The 15,665-nt window shown below is 38.8% G+C and overlaps 1 protein-coding gene and 1 long non-coding RNA gene across 2 annotated transcripts in view; one reads left to right on the forward strand and one right to left on the reverse strand.

The window, feature by feature from the left end:
• LOC136768771 (immunoglobulin gamma-1 heavy chain) overlaps positions 1–14,443 on the reverse strand; it is a 28,001-nt gene extending 13,558 nt beyond the window's left edge. The window contains exons 1-2 of the mRNA XM_066723134.1: positions 14,280–14,443; positions 13,881–14,192 (exon numbers count right to left, since the gene is read on the reverse strand). Coding sequence (XP_066579231.1) covers positions 13,881–14,192; positions 14,280–14,325 — 358 coding nt within the window. The 5' untranslated portion in view covers positions 14,326–14,443. The remainder of the gene's footprint in view (positions 1–13,880; positions 14,193–14,279) is intronic.
• Positions 731–4,175, forward strand: LOC136768772 (uncharacterized). The gene is made up of 3 exons (XR_010822034.1): positions 731–801; positions 1,958–2,016; positions 4,017–4,175. It is a non-coding gene; the product is annotated as an uncharacterized LOC136768772 (long non-coding RNA).
• Positions 14,444–15,665: the final 1,222 nt, after the last annotated feature.

The raw sequence follows: 15,665 nt of genomic DNA on the forward strand, positions 1-15,665 counted from the left end.
GTCAGTTTATATAAACAAGGTTGGGTGTTTTCACTATCTTAATATTGTTAATGGTTTTAAACAACATGACTGACGGGAGTTTTGCACAACCTTCACACTTAATTATCTAACAATTTGCCTAAATATCTTGCATATTCTAAAATGCAGGCACGCGCGGAATATCGATAGGAATATAGATATTTACAATACATTTACACTCGTTATGTATCTATATCTGCACTTTTTTAAGTTCCGAAAGTTGCAGGCTATAACACGTTACATCAATACAAATATATGTCTTTATTTTACACATTCCACCGTTATTTTATCAACAGCAACATACAATTATCAATAATATTTATAATCATCATCATACATCATTGCCACAATCTTAACATGTCATATTTAAATATTTACCTGATAGAAAGTGCAATTACCCAATAGAAAAACAATGTTAATCTATATAAATAGAAAAAATAGAAAGTCAATGTAAACATATGTTAAATTATTATAATCGTAATAATAATCATCAACAAAAAGCTTCTAGAAGTCGCTTCTCTGCTCGAAGTCGTGTCTCTCCTGGTCTGAAAGGACTCTTTAAGAGTGTGAAGGAAAACTGTGCAGCTCTTCTATTACTGTAAAAGCAGATTGATGGTAAGATAACGGACTCACTTTTATTTTATAAAAATATTAACTTCACCGGAAGTTTATGTTACCACCGGAAGCCACTAATGTTGCTCGCTTCACACTCCTTCCTCCTTCTCTCTGCTCTACCCTCTTCCCAGCATTCCCTTCTCCTCTCTCACTACGGAGGCCATTCAGGTACTAAAATAATACAATTGTACTTCCATTGAAAAAGCAAACTTAAAATGATAAACTCACTATCATATTTGTTATTGCGTCTAACACTAGTTTGCACTGTTTTTTGTGGCTCTGGAGCTGGTTAAAGCAGCCAGAGCTGGAGCAGCAGTGTGGAGCCACACCGGAGCCGCTCTGGAGCTGGAGCTGGGGCTGGGGCTGAACCTCTGGAGCCACTCCGGAGCCAGAGCCAGAGCCAGAGCCAGCAAACACAGAGCTTTGCCAACCCTAGATCAAACGAGCATGATGGGGCGAATGGTTCCCTGTCTTTTGCAAACTAATATCTAAAATCTGCTATGCACAACACAAACTCCCTGTGCAGACTTCTGGGACAAAACATTTGCAAGCATATGTGTCACATGGTGTATGGCAGTGGTATGGGGGATGTGTGAACACTGATCCACAGATTGACAATGCCACCCCAGATTAGTTTACAATGCGGGGAACCTCAATATCACACCTTTCCTCCTGCAGGTTCGGCAAGATCTCAGATGATGCATCATGGACACTATATAGGCAAATGGGTTTATTTGATAAACAGGGAGCAAAAAGGTGTGCAGCAGGACCTGAAGTCTGCTGCGCACAACAGATTAATTGTAAATATTAAAATCACTTAATTAACCTACAGTTCTATAAAATACAAACACAGCAACAAGACAGAATATCAAAATTAGTAGCAAAAAACAAGAAAATGATAATTGAAAACACTTCATAGTCCTGAGTTCCTTCACTCAAAAATGAACAGTGTCCAAGTCCTATTCGTTAACTGTGATGTATTAACTAAACATACACATGAGACGCATGTCTGAACTTCAGTGTCACGTTTTTACTAAATCCACTTCCTGATTACATCCCGGCATGCAAAAAACACACTTCAACTATGGAATCTCTAATGTTCCAATAAACCTATAAGCACCAGCATTGTGATACATTACATTAACTATCAATCCTGGTCCCTCTTCACAGCTCTCTCCTCTTTCCTCCTTGGGCTCTTACCCATAGCACAGCCAATGACCACAACAGGAGACAAAAGAGAGCTCAGGACAAAATCTGCATGACGACAGATACACGGTACACGTCCTTTTTCTCACCCTCCTTTACAGCGTGCCTCTCTCCCCAGGCTGGACCAATCCAGACTCCAAGACATCGCTTCCAAAGAGGGACCTTGTCTCTGGAAAGGTAAGTAACAGCAAATGATCAATAGGAACCTTTTGGGTATCTGATTCTCTCTCTTTGGCATGTGCTTTTGACTGGAGAGTGAAGCGCAGCAGGGAATAGGGGGAAGCAATACAATACTTAGATTACGGTCTCCTATGTCTTTGGATGTGCTTTCAGACCAGTCGTTATAAATCAGGGAATATTGTAGTCATTGAGTGGAAACAGGTGGAAGGGCGCTGCGGTTGGAGGAAGGAAACCCTGTTAACAAATAATGTTGTCACAACGTTGTGTGTTGGCTGGGAAAGACACTGTTTAAATCAGGAGTGATTGAGAAATGATGAGAAACTCGTGAAAATGTAGTGAAAAGCACATGTGAAAATTCAAACAATTAGTGAAAAAAGCCAAACAAGATAATTAAACAAAGTAATAAAATAAGAAATCAAGTACAAAACCCACACATAATAATTAAAATAATAAATAGCGAAAACCAAACAATAATTGGGAATAATTGAGCTCATCAGACACCTCTCATGACAGGTGTGACCCAGTTCTGCCCTCTTTAATATAGCCAATTCAAGTTCTTGTGTTTCACCGGAGGAGCAGAATTTGAAGCTCTTGAATACATGCTGTGTGGTCAGTGGGATTTCTCTGTACTGTCTGTGCCTCTGGCAAGGGGTTTTTGTACAGGGGTTTATCACTGTGGAGATAATAACCACCACTAGTATCGTAATCACAGTGATAAACCGCCTGACAAAAACCTCCTGCATGGTGACCTATGGGAGCTGTTTAAAATGAGCATCCAGATGCTTTCATATCTGAAACACTGTAACCTCTGTAATCAGGACAAATATTTTTTTAATTCTGTACTGTATTGATCTCAATGTACACATGTGCATTGTAGTCTTGGGCTGGGATTATATCAAAGCTTTAACCCACCTGTTAATAGGGAATCACAAACCTGTCCTCAGTGGCAACTTTGCTTCTACTAAACTTGAAAATATATCCGCTATCATGTGCAGGTTTTCCAGCCCTTAGTGTATGAATGAATGGACATTTAAAGCACACAGTATTGACATAATAAACAGCATACTAGTACTAATACTACTATTCATATTAATGTGTATATTTAATCTGTAAGTCGCTCTTGGTAAGGTCATCTGCTGAGGAAAAATATATAATAATAATAATAATAATAATAATAATAATAATAATAATAATTTCAGTCCTAGTGGATCCAAATCAAATCTCAAAATCAGAATTATTAATTTTGTTTGTAAATGTAACAAGGGGTTCAAAATAAAAGGAAAGGATGTTTAAAGATGTCAGTACAAATAGCAGAAACACAAAACATATTTTACACTCTTAAAACGCAACAAAGAAAGGTAAATCAACGTGAGAAAAATAATTATATTTAAAGTTTCCTTATACACTACTGATGGATGTACATGTTGAAACACTAACAGATAATTAGATAACACAGGGGTCATTAACCTATTCATTTCGGTATTTCGTGAAAGTATTTTTTATATAATATTGTTTTATTGTTGTTGTGAGTTAACTAATTATATGTACAAATTGTGTATTTGAATACTGTTTCATAAAATGATATTAGAAGTAACACATTCAGGTCAAACTCAGGACTCCATAACGACATGTAAACGTATTGGTATTAATCCTATTACAGATTAAAAACTCAATGATATAGATACAATGTTTTGTGTAATATGTCTCGTATAAAATAAGCCTTAAGTTGAATTAACTTTGTCCTCTGCTCACACAAACTGCATCAGAGGACTTATCTTGTACTTTACAATAGGGAACACCCCAAATACAAAATATGAATTTAGGTAATTTCAATAAAGATATGTCAGTGCATATTGTGAAATCGTCTGGCAGTGTAACATTGTGCCATCTTGTTTCACAGATGTGCTTAAAAGTCAACAATGACAATTATCATGCATGCCACTTATTTAAAATGAATATTATTAACTCTGGAGTAACAGGTTTGTTCTTTGCTTTAGAGAAGACGAGGAAGGCTCTTCAGATTCTGCCAGATCTCTCTTCTGCAGGAGCATTTACTCCAACTGGCTTGAACAATAGTGTGATGCTGCTCCAGTTTGTACATTATCTAACGTGTATTTTGATAGATCAATAAATGAAATCTGCAATGTAATACAACATCCCATTGATGTTTTTGTGTGTTTGTTTTGCATCCTTAATTTTGTTCATTTGATTTGTCTTTTGCACTTAGTTAAGAAAGTATTTCTAAAATAACGTTTTAAGAAAGCACTGTTTTTCAGGAAGAAAAGTCATTTGAATTATTTCTGAACACAAGAAATGTATTGTTGCAAGAACGTTCTCTCTTGATAGAAGAAACCAATCTTTTGTTCAAGAAATCAGGTAACTGGTTTCATTGGAATAATTTTTAGGCACAATAAATAATTTCTTGTTGCAAGTAAATTCTGACTTGACGTAACCATGGGATGAGTGTCACAGTTCAAAACACATCCCCAGTTCTCAACTAGATGTCGCCATCACCCTTTTCCAGTCACCTTTCCCAGCTCCCGTTCATTCAGTCTACATTTCTGAAACCGGTATCTGACCCACGCCTGTCTGACCACCTCTACCACACACCGCAACTGGGTCCCCTGTTCCCGTGCCCCATGGTATGTTACAATGAGAATACATTTCTGGAGCCAAGAATTCACCAAGAAAAAAATTCTTGGCCCACGAATCTTCAGGGAAGAAATTGTTTCTTCAGAGAAGAAAAAATAATCCTGTAGTAAGAAATGACTTTTGGCAGTGTACTAATAGTAATAATGTTGAGGTGATGTGGTTTGTATAGAATGTACTGTAGTGTGAGAATAAAAAATGTTTTTTTGTAATGGGTTGTATCACTGTGAGCCATATTCAGCATAGTCACAGTGAAACCATACAGAAACCACAGCCCCATTCAGCACCACTTATTTGTTGTTCTTAAATGAACACACAAAAAGATGCATTTGAGGTCATGTTCAAGTGACATTTAAATAAAATGCAGTATATGTAGATTACTCTGCTGCTTTCAGAGCTGGATGTTGGTTTAGGGAACATTTTTAGGAAGATCTGATTCTGTTTGAGAGGGGGATTGTGCAGGATTCAGATTCTGGGAAGGGGTCAGATTCATCAGTGTTTTACTTATTATTTTGATTGCGTGCATGAGTTATTTGAATGTGTCATTTTTGGTTAAAATTATTTTTCCTGTTTTTGTGTTGCTATTGGTTTTTAGATTGTTAATTGATGTATTTGTGTAAGTAAATAACAGAATGAAGTAACAATAACTTGAAAATAAATTTTAAATGTAATGTTGTTGTGCTCTTTAAATCCTCAGTAGATTATTTATATGGAGTTATTAAATTACCCAAAACGTGCAATTCAAGTAGGGTCCAAAAACATGAAACCAATTGATATCATTACATACTGTAAATCAGCAATACACGATTCTTCCAGCAGGATAATGCACCATGTCACAAAGGTCGAATCATTTCAAATTGGTTTCTTGAACATGACAATGAGTTCACTGTACTAAACTGGCCCCCACAGTCGCCAGATCTCAACCCAATAGAGCATCTTTGGGATGTAGTGGAACGGGAGCTTCGTGCCCTGGATGTGCATCCCACGAATCTCCATCAACTGCAAGATGCTATCCTATCAATATGGGCCAACATTTCTAAAGAATGCTTTCAGCACCTTGTTGAATCAATGCCACGTAGAATTAAGGCAGTTCTGAAGGCGAAAGGGGGTCAAACACATTATTAGTATGGTGTTCCTAATAATCCTTTAGGTGAGTGTATATTGTAATGTAGCCACGTTCACATTACACAAAACATGCTTCAATCTGTTGTGCCAAATGATTAACTTAGTTAAAGTTGTCCTCTCTGTTTAAAACATCCTCATCAAATTTTAACATTTTACATACCTCTTCAATAAGGAAACGAATAGAGTTCTGACATCTGCTATTTCTAACATGCTGTAAGTTGTAACTTCATAGTTTGTGGAATAAAGGGGATTTGGCAAGATCTTCAAATGTAAAGCAATTAGTGATTTAAATTAAATAATTTACCTGCTTCCTGTACAGCACTCAATGTTAAAGAGTGTATTTTGTCCTGTCTGTGGTGACACTATTGACCCCCTAGGCCCCACAACAGCACTGTGATGATCAGGTGGATTTTGACTCAGACTTTCGACCACGTGTGTCACGGTGTCTCTCGCACAGTAATAGACTCCAGTGTCTTCAGCTCTCAGGTTGGTCATGTCCAAGTACAAACTGCTGCTGTCTTTGGAGGCCGTGAACCTTCCTTTGACAGACGAGGCGTAGCTATTGCTAGATGTGGAGTAGAAGTAACCTATCCACTCCAGTCCTTTACCAGGAGCCTGGTGGATCCAGTGCATGATAGTACCACTGACACTAAACCCAGAGACGGCACATGTTAATTTGGCAGACCCTCCTGGCTGCCTCAGCACCGATTCAGACTGTGTCAGCACAATCTGGGCCCCAACACCTAGAGAAAGAACAACAATATAAAGAAATAAGAACCACAGGAAATAGTAGCATTATTATTATTATTATTATTATTATTATACTTTAACATTGAACCGTCAGACTAGTTTGAACTCACGAGGTGCAGCCGTCAGCCACAGAAACAGAAGTACGGGCAGCATCGTTCCCACAGAGCTCAGTGTTGCCTGTTTCTGAGAGACTGGCTGGAGACCTGCTGATCCACAGAAGAGCTGCAGCTGCCGGTTAAGTAAGGAGGAGCGGCCGCTGGCTTTGCATACAGGAAACTCTGTAAATTAATGCATTACAGATAAAGTATAAAAGAGAATGAAATCGCAGAAAATTGCATTCTTTATGCTGAAATGAATGGAAAATTGTAATTGCAGACTCTGTAAAAGGTGTAAGAAAACTGATAAGAGGCCTGGTAAACTATTTACACAACAGTATGACATGGTACATACACACTTGTGCTGTAAACAGGAGAGGATTACAATATGCAGTAAAAAGCTCTTAATTTTATAATGTAAGATTTCATGATCATATCCTGGCTGTTACAATAAGTCTCCTGTCTCCTCTCACTCTCAGATTGGGAAAAGGAGAGTATAGTGGTCTCTCCAAGAGGGGATTAAATAACCAGAAATATAGAAAATGGGACCTGTGGAGAGGGGATTCTGTCGAGGTATTTAGCATGATCTGATTGAGGTTGGGTAGGTTTTTTGTTCATAGTACTCAGTTCAGACATCTGTGAAAAACATATAGGATCACAGAAATCCATAATGGTTAAAAATGTGTTTAATTACAATAAATACATAAACAACTTTTTTATTCTTATTTAGAAAAATGTTTGGGTGACATTATGAACAGCTCTGTAGGGAGCACTTTGCAATGAATTGTAGTGTTGCTAGTTCCTTGCTGCTAATCTGAAAAAAGGGGATTGTTGGGATCAACAGAGTTTATATTCCCAAATTATGAACAATATTTATTGACCAGAAGAGGGAGGCAGAGTACTCTGCATTTTTACTGTCTTTCTTAAATGGCTTATCTGGGGCACACTGTGCCCCCATTTTTCTCATGAATTACAAGGCATGTGTCAGTTGTGGTGTGTGGCTTTTTGTCAGGGCTCAGGCTTCACTTCTCTCACTGTGTGTGTCTGGCACAGTAATACACAGCGCTGTCTTCAGTCTTCAGGCTGTTCATTTGTAAATACAGTGTGCTTTGGGGATTATTTCTGGAGATGGTGAATCTTCCCTGGACAGCTGGTGCATAGTTTATAGTTGTTCCTGCCCAGTAGCTGATGCGAGCGACCCATTCCAGACCCTTTCCGGGAGCCTGACGAACCCAGCTCATGTAGTAGTCACCAAATGTAAAACCTGAGGCTTTACAAGAAACTGTGTGAGATTCTCCTGGCTTCTTAACTGCTGGTTCAGACCCGGTCAATACGATGGCCGCCCTAACGCCTGTAAATAGAAAACACAAAGCCACTAATTTAAATGTTAAACACACAGCCAAACAATCTAACTGATCTTGTTAAATATAGAAACCAAGAAAGATAAATCATTTTACAGTTTTTAATACCACCTGAAAAAAAAGACTCACATGTAAAACAAACTGTAGCTGTTATCAGTGCTTTTATGATCTGCATTGTGAATAGTTTGCTAGATGACTGTTCAGGGAAAGGAGAAGTCATAGGCTGTGTCTGTTCTGGAATGAGATAAATATACTTTTCAACTTCCACATTTGCATCAAAGTGTGACGAAGGCATGGTGTATTTTTCTGATATTTAGTGATGTGTTGTAAGAGATGTTTTCCCACTTGTGAAAGGTGTTACAAGCCTCTGGCAATGTTAAATGTGTCAGTTTACAATATGTTAACTTTTTAATTCTATACATGTTTTCACTGTTCTCTGTTTCAAACCATGCTTTTCCAATTATTTTTTGCAAATCAAAGAAACGTATATTTCTTTATTAATTCTTGTTATTTAAAGTGTTCTTCCTGGATTTAACGAATATTAGTTTTGAGTTTGGGTTGTATGCAAACTTTCTTACCTGACCATAATCAGAAAATATTCAAACTTCAACAAACATTAACCTGTTGAATGCAATGTGATTTCCGCCTAAAAATACATATACAAATTTAATTATTTTTCATGAGCGGGCCATAGAAAATAACCATAATGCTGCATACTACAAACATTTTAAAACCTCACCTTTCTGGTAAAAACAGTTATAAATTGCTCAAGTGTACTCACTTTTGAAGACAGAAGTTCAAGTAGGCCTACATAGTAAAAATATGATGAAAACATTATATCAACAAATGTTGAGGAATAGGGCTTGAAATGACTGATATGGCCAGCATGTGCATTAATCAACAAACTATCTGTCTGGTATCCTGTTGGTACAGTTAACCTAGTGTGCTAGTAGGGATGTTAAATTTAGTATAAAAAAAAACATATATAATAAGAGAAGGAAGATCATCTTGCTGTTGTTGCTAAACCCAGTTCTTGACAGAAACATATCAATATAGATTGTGCGGACATTGACTTAAAGCAATAGTGTGCCACTGAGTGCAAAACACCGACAACACCTGAAAGACCGAGGCTTCCAAAATAGGATAAGAGACAGGGTATCACAATGTTTCTGGATGCTGACTATATAATGGGTAAATAGATATTTTCTAATGGATACATCACATATCTACAGGTGCAACCTACGCGTTTTAAACACCTTCACCATACATTTGAAACGGATACATGTCAAATGTATACAATAACCCACGTCTTGCAAATCAGACGAGACTGAATTGCTTGTCAATTTAAGTAAATGTTTAAAATAATACATTCCCACACAAAACAAAAGACCGGTTCAAAATCCTCAGATCCTTCGTTATTATTATTTGAAACATGTACTTACATTTGAAAACACTCTATTATACACACACATATAGACACACACATACTCTCTTTCAAGCTCTTCTCAAGTGCTATAAAGATATTATTATCTTTCCTTTGAATTGGTTTGGGCTTCTTATTATAGACACTGGCATTCAACATTTGCCCCTTCACTCCATATAGTAACACAATGTGGATGTGATAAAGGCAATTCTTTCAAAAGTTCATTTCAGAGAAAAAACTTATTTGTATGATTATTTTGGACACCTTTATATCACACACATGTATCTCTGTTCAAACACAGGAAAATATTGTTATGGCAGGTTTGATACTTACATAAAAAGGGTGTGAATAATGACAGACTCTTAATAAAGTTTGTGTTTTTGCAGTCCTAACTAGTTGCTTGATATACTGATCAGCCATAACATTATGACCACTGGTTACAAATGACATTTACTTGTGAAATTTATTTGGTTGTTAAGCATTTTCACACAACCTTTCCAACAGCTCCCCCTTTTGACAGTTTTCTAAAACAATGTGTCCACTGAAATTAACCTCTTCAACTACACATTTTTGCACTGCTTGCTTGATACACCGATCAGCCATAACATTACGAGCACTGACCGGTGAAGTGAATAACACTGATCACGTTATCATGGCACCTGTCAGTGGGTGGGATATATTGGGCAGCAAGTGAACATTTTGTCCTCAAAGTTGAAGTGTTAGAAGCAGGAAAAATGGGCAAGCGTAAGGATCTGAGCGACTTTGACAAGGGCCAAATTGTGATGGCTAGACGACTGGGTCAGAGCATCTCCAAAACTGCAGCTCTTGTGGGGTGTTCCTGGTCTGCAGTGGTCAGTGGGCGGCCAAGGCTCATTGATGCACATGGGGAGCGAAATTCAGAAATGGTCTGAGGAACACAACAACGAGTTCAGGGTGTTGACTTGGCCTCCAAATTCCCCAGATCTCAATCCAATCGAGCATCTGTCGGATGTGCAGGACAATTAAATCCGATCCATGGAGGCCCCACCTCGCAACTTATAGGACTTAAAGGATCTGCTGCTAACGTCTTGGTGACAGATACCACAGCACACCTTCAGAGGTCTAGTGGAGTCCATGCCTCGACGGGTCAGGGCTGTTTTGGCGGCAAAAGGGGGACCTACACAATATTAGGCAGGTGGTCATAATGTTATGGCTGATCGGTGTATAGCACTATATAAACACGACTAATATTTTTAAAAGGCTCTTCTTGTAAACGAAATTGAAACAGAAAGCGCAGCCGGACCTCCTGTGCACAGACGGGACAGAATTGGATTAGTTATCAATAATAAATACACACACAAGACAGAGATTAGCAAAAATGGTGGTGAACAACACCATGAAGTGAGCCAGCCAGCCAAAATACGCAGTTTGAATGTTTATTACAAACACAGACACAGAGAGCTTACATTCTCGAGTCCAGCGAGAACGAACCTGTGCTGACGTCCCGTTTTATAGAACAGGAAGTGGAAGGGACAAGTTCTGAGTGACGAGCGCAGGGTCAATGACAGCTTTGACAGAGTGACGTTTTGATTGGGTTCCTACGAAAGTGCGCAGAAACCCCTCCCCCTTGGGCAGTGCTTCCGACTTGAAAGATAACAAAGCCCATCAGCCTCCAGATTGGCCTCCTGCACACTGAAGTACTTTCATTTTTTGTTATTGATTGTAGAGTATTAAATGACATCACAATAAATTATGGTTATCCACTATCTCTAGTGCCTGGTCATTATGAATATTTGGTGATTCCCTTTGGTTTGGTTAACGACCCATCGGTTTTCCAAGCTTTCGTTAACGAGGTGCTGAGAGATTTTTTAAATTGCTATGTAATAGTGTATATAGACGACATCTTGATTTACTCTCCAACCCTCTCTGACCATGTAACCCATGTTCATCAGGTTCTACGCTGTATTCTGCATAATGGGCTGTATGTGAAGACAGAGAAGTGTGAATTCCATCGTGAACAAATATACTTCCTGGGATATGTCATTATTGCAAATGGAATTCATATGGACCAGAATAAGGTGAAAGCTGTCACTGACTGGCCCCAGCCCCGCACTGTCAAAGACCGTTCTTCAATGTTTTCTTGGGTTTGCAAATTTTAATCTGTGCTTTATTCACAACTTTAGTTCTGTTGCTTCTCCTCTGACTTCTCTCCTCAGGGGTTCAGACCGCACTCTATCCTGGACAGACTCATTTGCTCATCTCAAGACCTTATTCACCACTGTTCCTATACATAAACATCCGGATCCCTTGCTGCCCTTCGTCGTGGAAGTTGACACCTCAGAGTCAGGGGTAGGAGTGGTCCTTTCTCAACAACATGGCCAGCCAGCCAATCTCTAACCCTGTGCCACCTTCTCCAAGAAGCTGTCTCCTGTTGAGTGCAACTATGACATCAGGAACCGTGAACTCCAGACCATCAAACTTGCCTTTGAGGAGTGGCGGCACTGTCTGGAGGGTTCCAAACACCCATTTCTGTTGATTACTGATCATCGTAATCTAGAATACATCCATTCTGCTAAGAGGCTCAATCCACGTCAGGCACGTTGGGGATTGTTTTTCACATGGTTCCACTTCAACATCACCTACCACCCTGGTTCCAAGAACCTCAAAGTAGACACCCTGTCTCATCAGTTCGACAAGTGCACCCCTCAGTATTCTACAGAACCCATCTTGCCTCCCTCTTGCATCGTAGCACCTATTAGATGGAATATTATGGATCAAATTCAACAGGCACTTGTCTCTGAGCCAACTCCTGATTGTCCAGCAACCCATACCTTTGTACCCTCCTCTGTATGCTCCCACTTACTACAATGGCTTAATTTCTTCCCTGCCTCCGAGCATCCCGGAGTCCATCGCACTTTGTTCCTGGTCCGGAAGAAATTCTGGTGGCCCACCTTGGCCCATGATGTCACCCGTTTCCTCGCTTCCTGTCCAACCTGTGCCGAGGTGAAATCCCCTTTTCAATTTCCTGCAGGACTCTTGAAGCCGCTTCCCGTGCCTCACCAACCATGGTCCCACATCACCATAGACTTTCTCACAGACCTCCCTGCTTCTCACGGCTACACCACAGTCCTTGTGGCTGTAGATTGTTTCTCCAAAGTTTGCCGGTTCATCCCCTTGAAGGGTCTTCCCACTACTCTGGAAACTGCTGAATTCCTCATCACCCATGTTTTTCATGTTTTTGGATTAACAGAGGACATTGTTAGTGACCAAGGTCCTCTATTCACCCCCCATGTCTGGTCTGCTTTTCTAAAAGCTCTCAACATAAATATCACCTTGATCCTAGTCTCTCCACCAGAGGTTAATGTCTCTCACCTTCTACCCTTTCTCAGCTTTCTGTTCTCCTGATCAGGGTTAGTTCAGGTCAAGTGTTCTCCATTAATTTATCAATTAGCACACCTGTTCTAAGTTACCTGTGCTCATTAGCTCAGCATTTAAACCCCCTTGTTTCTACAGCTCCTCGCAAAGTCTTGCAAAGCCTCCTGTCCTATACTTCTGAGCATTAGTATTCTTATTTCTGAGTTTTCCTGTTCCTGACCTTTACCAGCTCTTTGATTACCATCTCTTGGATCTCCCTCTGTTCTCTGTTTGCCTGATCATCCGACTTATAGCCTGTTTACACCGACCACAACACTAACTTAACCTCCATAGCCCAATTTGCCTGTTCTTGACCTCACGCATGTTTTGACCTATATCTTTAGTCGCACACTTGGGTCCACAACCCCTGGCAGTCCTGTTACAGCTGTAGGGTTGGGTTATATTTTAGTAATGGAATTGTGAATTGTACACATAATCATGTATTTGGATTCAGGGAACCTTACAATTAATGCTTACAGTGAGTTTTGTACAGACAGATCATTAACTCATTCAGTATTTTTTGAACATTTAAGATATTTAAAAAAGAAAAAACTAAATGTATGAGATTTAAAATGTATCCATCAACAGGAGGAAAAGTTTGACAGTATGTTTTCATTTACTCATTATTACTATTTTCAATAAACCTGCAATAAATTTGATCATTGTATTTGTACAATGTTAAGAAGTATATGTAGAAGAAGAAGCATAAAAAACTGTAACTTAGTGATGTGTTTTGACTTTTCAGGTGTCAGTAAGATAAATATGTATTATTATTAATCATTAACTGGAGACTGAACATTTTGGTGAAACTTTCATATTCATGTCTGGAAGATTAACAATCCGATTCAAACAAGGGGCACAAGGAGACTTAAAATGTGCCATTTATTTCTAATTAAACTATTGTTCTGCTTTATTGTGTCAGAGTATGTGACATTACACAGGATTATATTTTTCTGTACATGGTGAATTATCAGAGACAGAATCCTCTTGAGGTTGTGAGTGAGGCTTGTTGTGTTTCATATGCTTGTGGGTTTTTGTCAGGGCTCAGGCTTCACTTCTCTCACTGTGTCTCTCTGGCACAGTAATACACAGCGCTGTCTTCACTCTTCAGGCTGTTCATGTGTAAATACATCGTGCTTTTGGAGTTGTCTCTGGAGATGGTGAATCTGCCTTGAACTGACTGGGCATAATACTTGCTACTACCATCATATTTAATGTTTCCTAGCCATTCCAGCCCCTTCCCAGGAGCCTGTCTAACCCAGTGCATCCAGTTGCTGCTGAAAGTGAATCCTGAGGCTGTACAGGACAGTGTGTGGGATTCTCCAGGCTTTTTAACTGCTGCCTCAGACTCAGTCAGCACGATCTGGGACTGAACACCTGTGGGAAGAAAACAAGTTCAACACTCACAATCTCAAGCACAGTCCAATCTCTCACAGTGAATCAGTCACTGCTGACAATACTCACCTGTTAAACATGTGGCCGCTATAATAATTGCAGTTAGACTGGCCATTGTTTGAGGTTGAGATGGCAGTAATGAGACTTCAGTCTAGGCAGTCTGCACATTCACTGTGTCTCCTTCAGTGCAGTGAGATAAATGAAGCAGGAAGCCCTCTGAGTTTGCATGGACTCCTCCTCATGGGATGGGCAGTGTGGCTCAGCGCTTAAATACTGACTCACACACGGCTGGAGGAGGGGTGTTAGTGTTAAATATCTTTGTTTTCAGTCTCTGTACTCAATTGTAAAATTTCAAAATTATTGAAAATGATCCTTGCTCATGTAACAGGCGTTGTCTGGTCGGCTGAACTCCTGTACAGTTTAGGTTGCATTGTGTCTAAAAATCACGCCCACAAAGTGATTATGCTGTGATGGTTTATTGTGGATAAGCACAAAATATAAAGCAGAAAGAATTTCAGCTGTCTTTCATGCATCAGCATTCATCTGAAATAAAATCACAGCATTTCAGGGTATTTTTTAGAAAAGAAAAAGAAACCGCAATATAAAATACACATACACTGAGGCCCACAATTACAAATTAGATTCTGCGCGGGAAACATATACCCAATATAATAAAATAAAATAAAATACTGCAGAAGTTTGCCAGTTTTAATCCACATATTTATAAAATATTCGTCCCTTGCAATTAATTTAAAATCAACCAAAGCAGTGTCCTAGCAATGTTTATATAAAATTTCAGATTTAGTTAAAATAAAAATGCAAAATAATTGCATAATTGTATTAAAAACAAAATACACCCACTCGTACATTCAAAATATTACCCACAACGTTTTTTATTAACATTTGCAAGATATTTTAAAAGCACTAGTTAAAAATCATATACAGTGAGGGAAAAAAGTATTTGATCCCCTGCTGATTTTGTACGTTTGCCCACTGACAAAGAAATGATCAGTCTATAATTTTAATGGTAGGTGTATTTTAACAGTGAGAGACAGAATAACAACAACAAAATCCAGAAAAACGCATTTCAAAAAAGTTATAAATTGATTTGCATGTTAATGAGGGAAATAAGTATTTAATAATATAATACATATGTAACCAAAAGTAGCACAGTCCTTACCAGTTTAATCAGAAATGGGATGAGTTTATAGCTGCCGCAGCTTTTCCTTCAGATCCACGGACTGACCCATTTTTATGGAATCCTTAATTTATCACTGGCAGCCTACTGTATGACAATTTGTAAATGTGCGGAATGTAGATCTATTATAATTGGTATGTATCTACCAATTATTTACTTTTAACAAAACACACTGCTGATCTCAGTAGATCAGTAGCTGCAAGACAAGTCCTCAATAATGCACTCCATATAAGTCCCACCCCCTCATTTTTAAAAAT

Source organism: Amia ocellicauda, chromosome 14 (genome assembly GCF_036373705.1).
Source record: "Amia ocellicauda isolate fAmiCal2 chromosome 14, fAmiCal2.hap1, whole genome shotgun sequence".
NCBI lineage: Eukaryota > Metazoa > Chordata > Actinopteri > Amiiformes > Amiidae > Amia > Amia ocellicauda.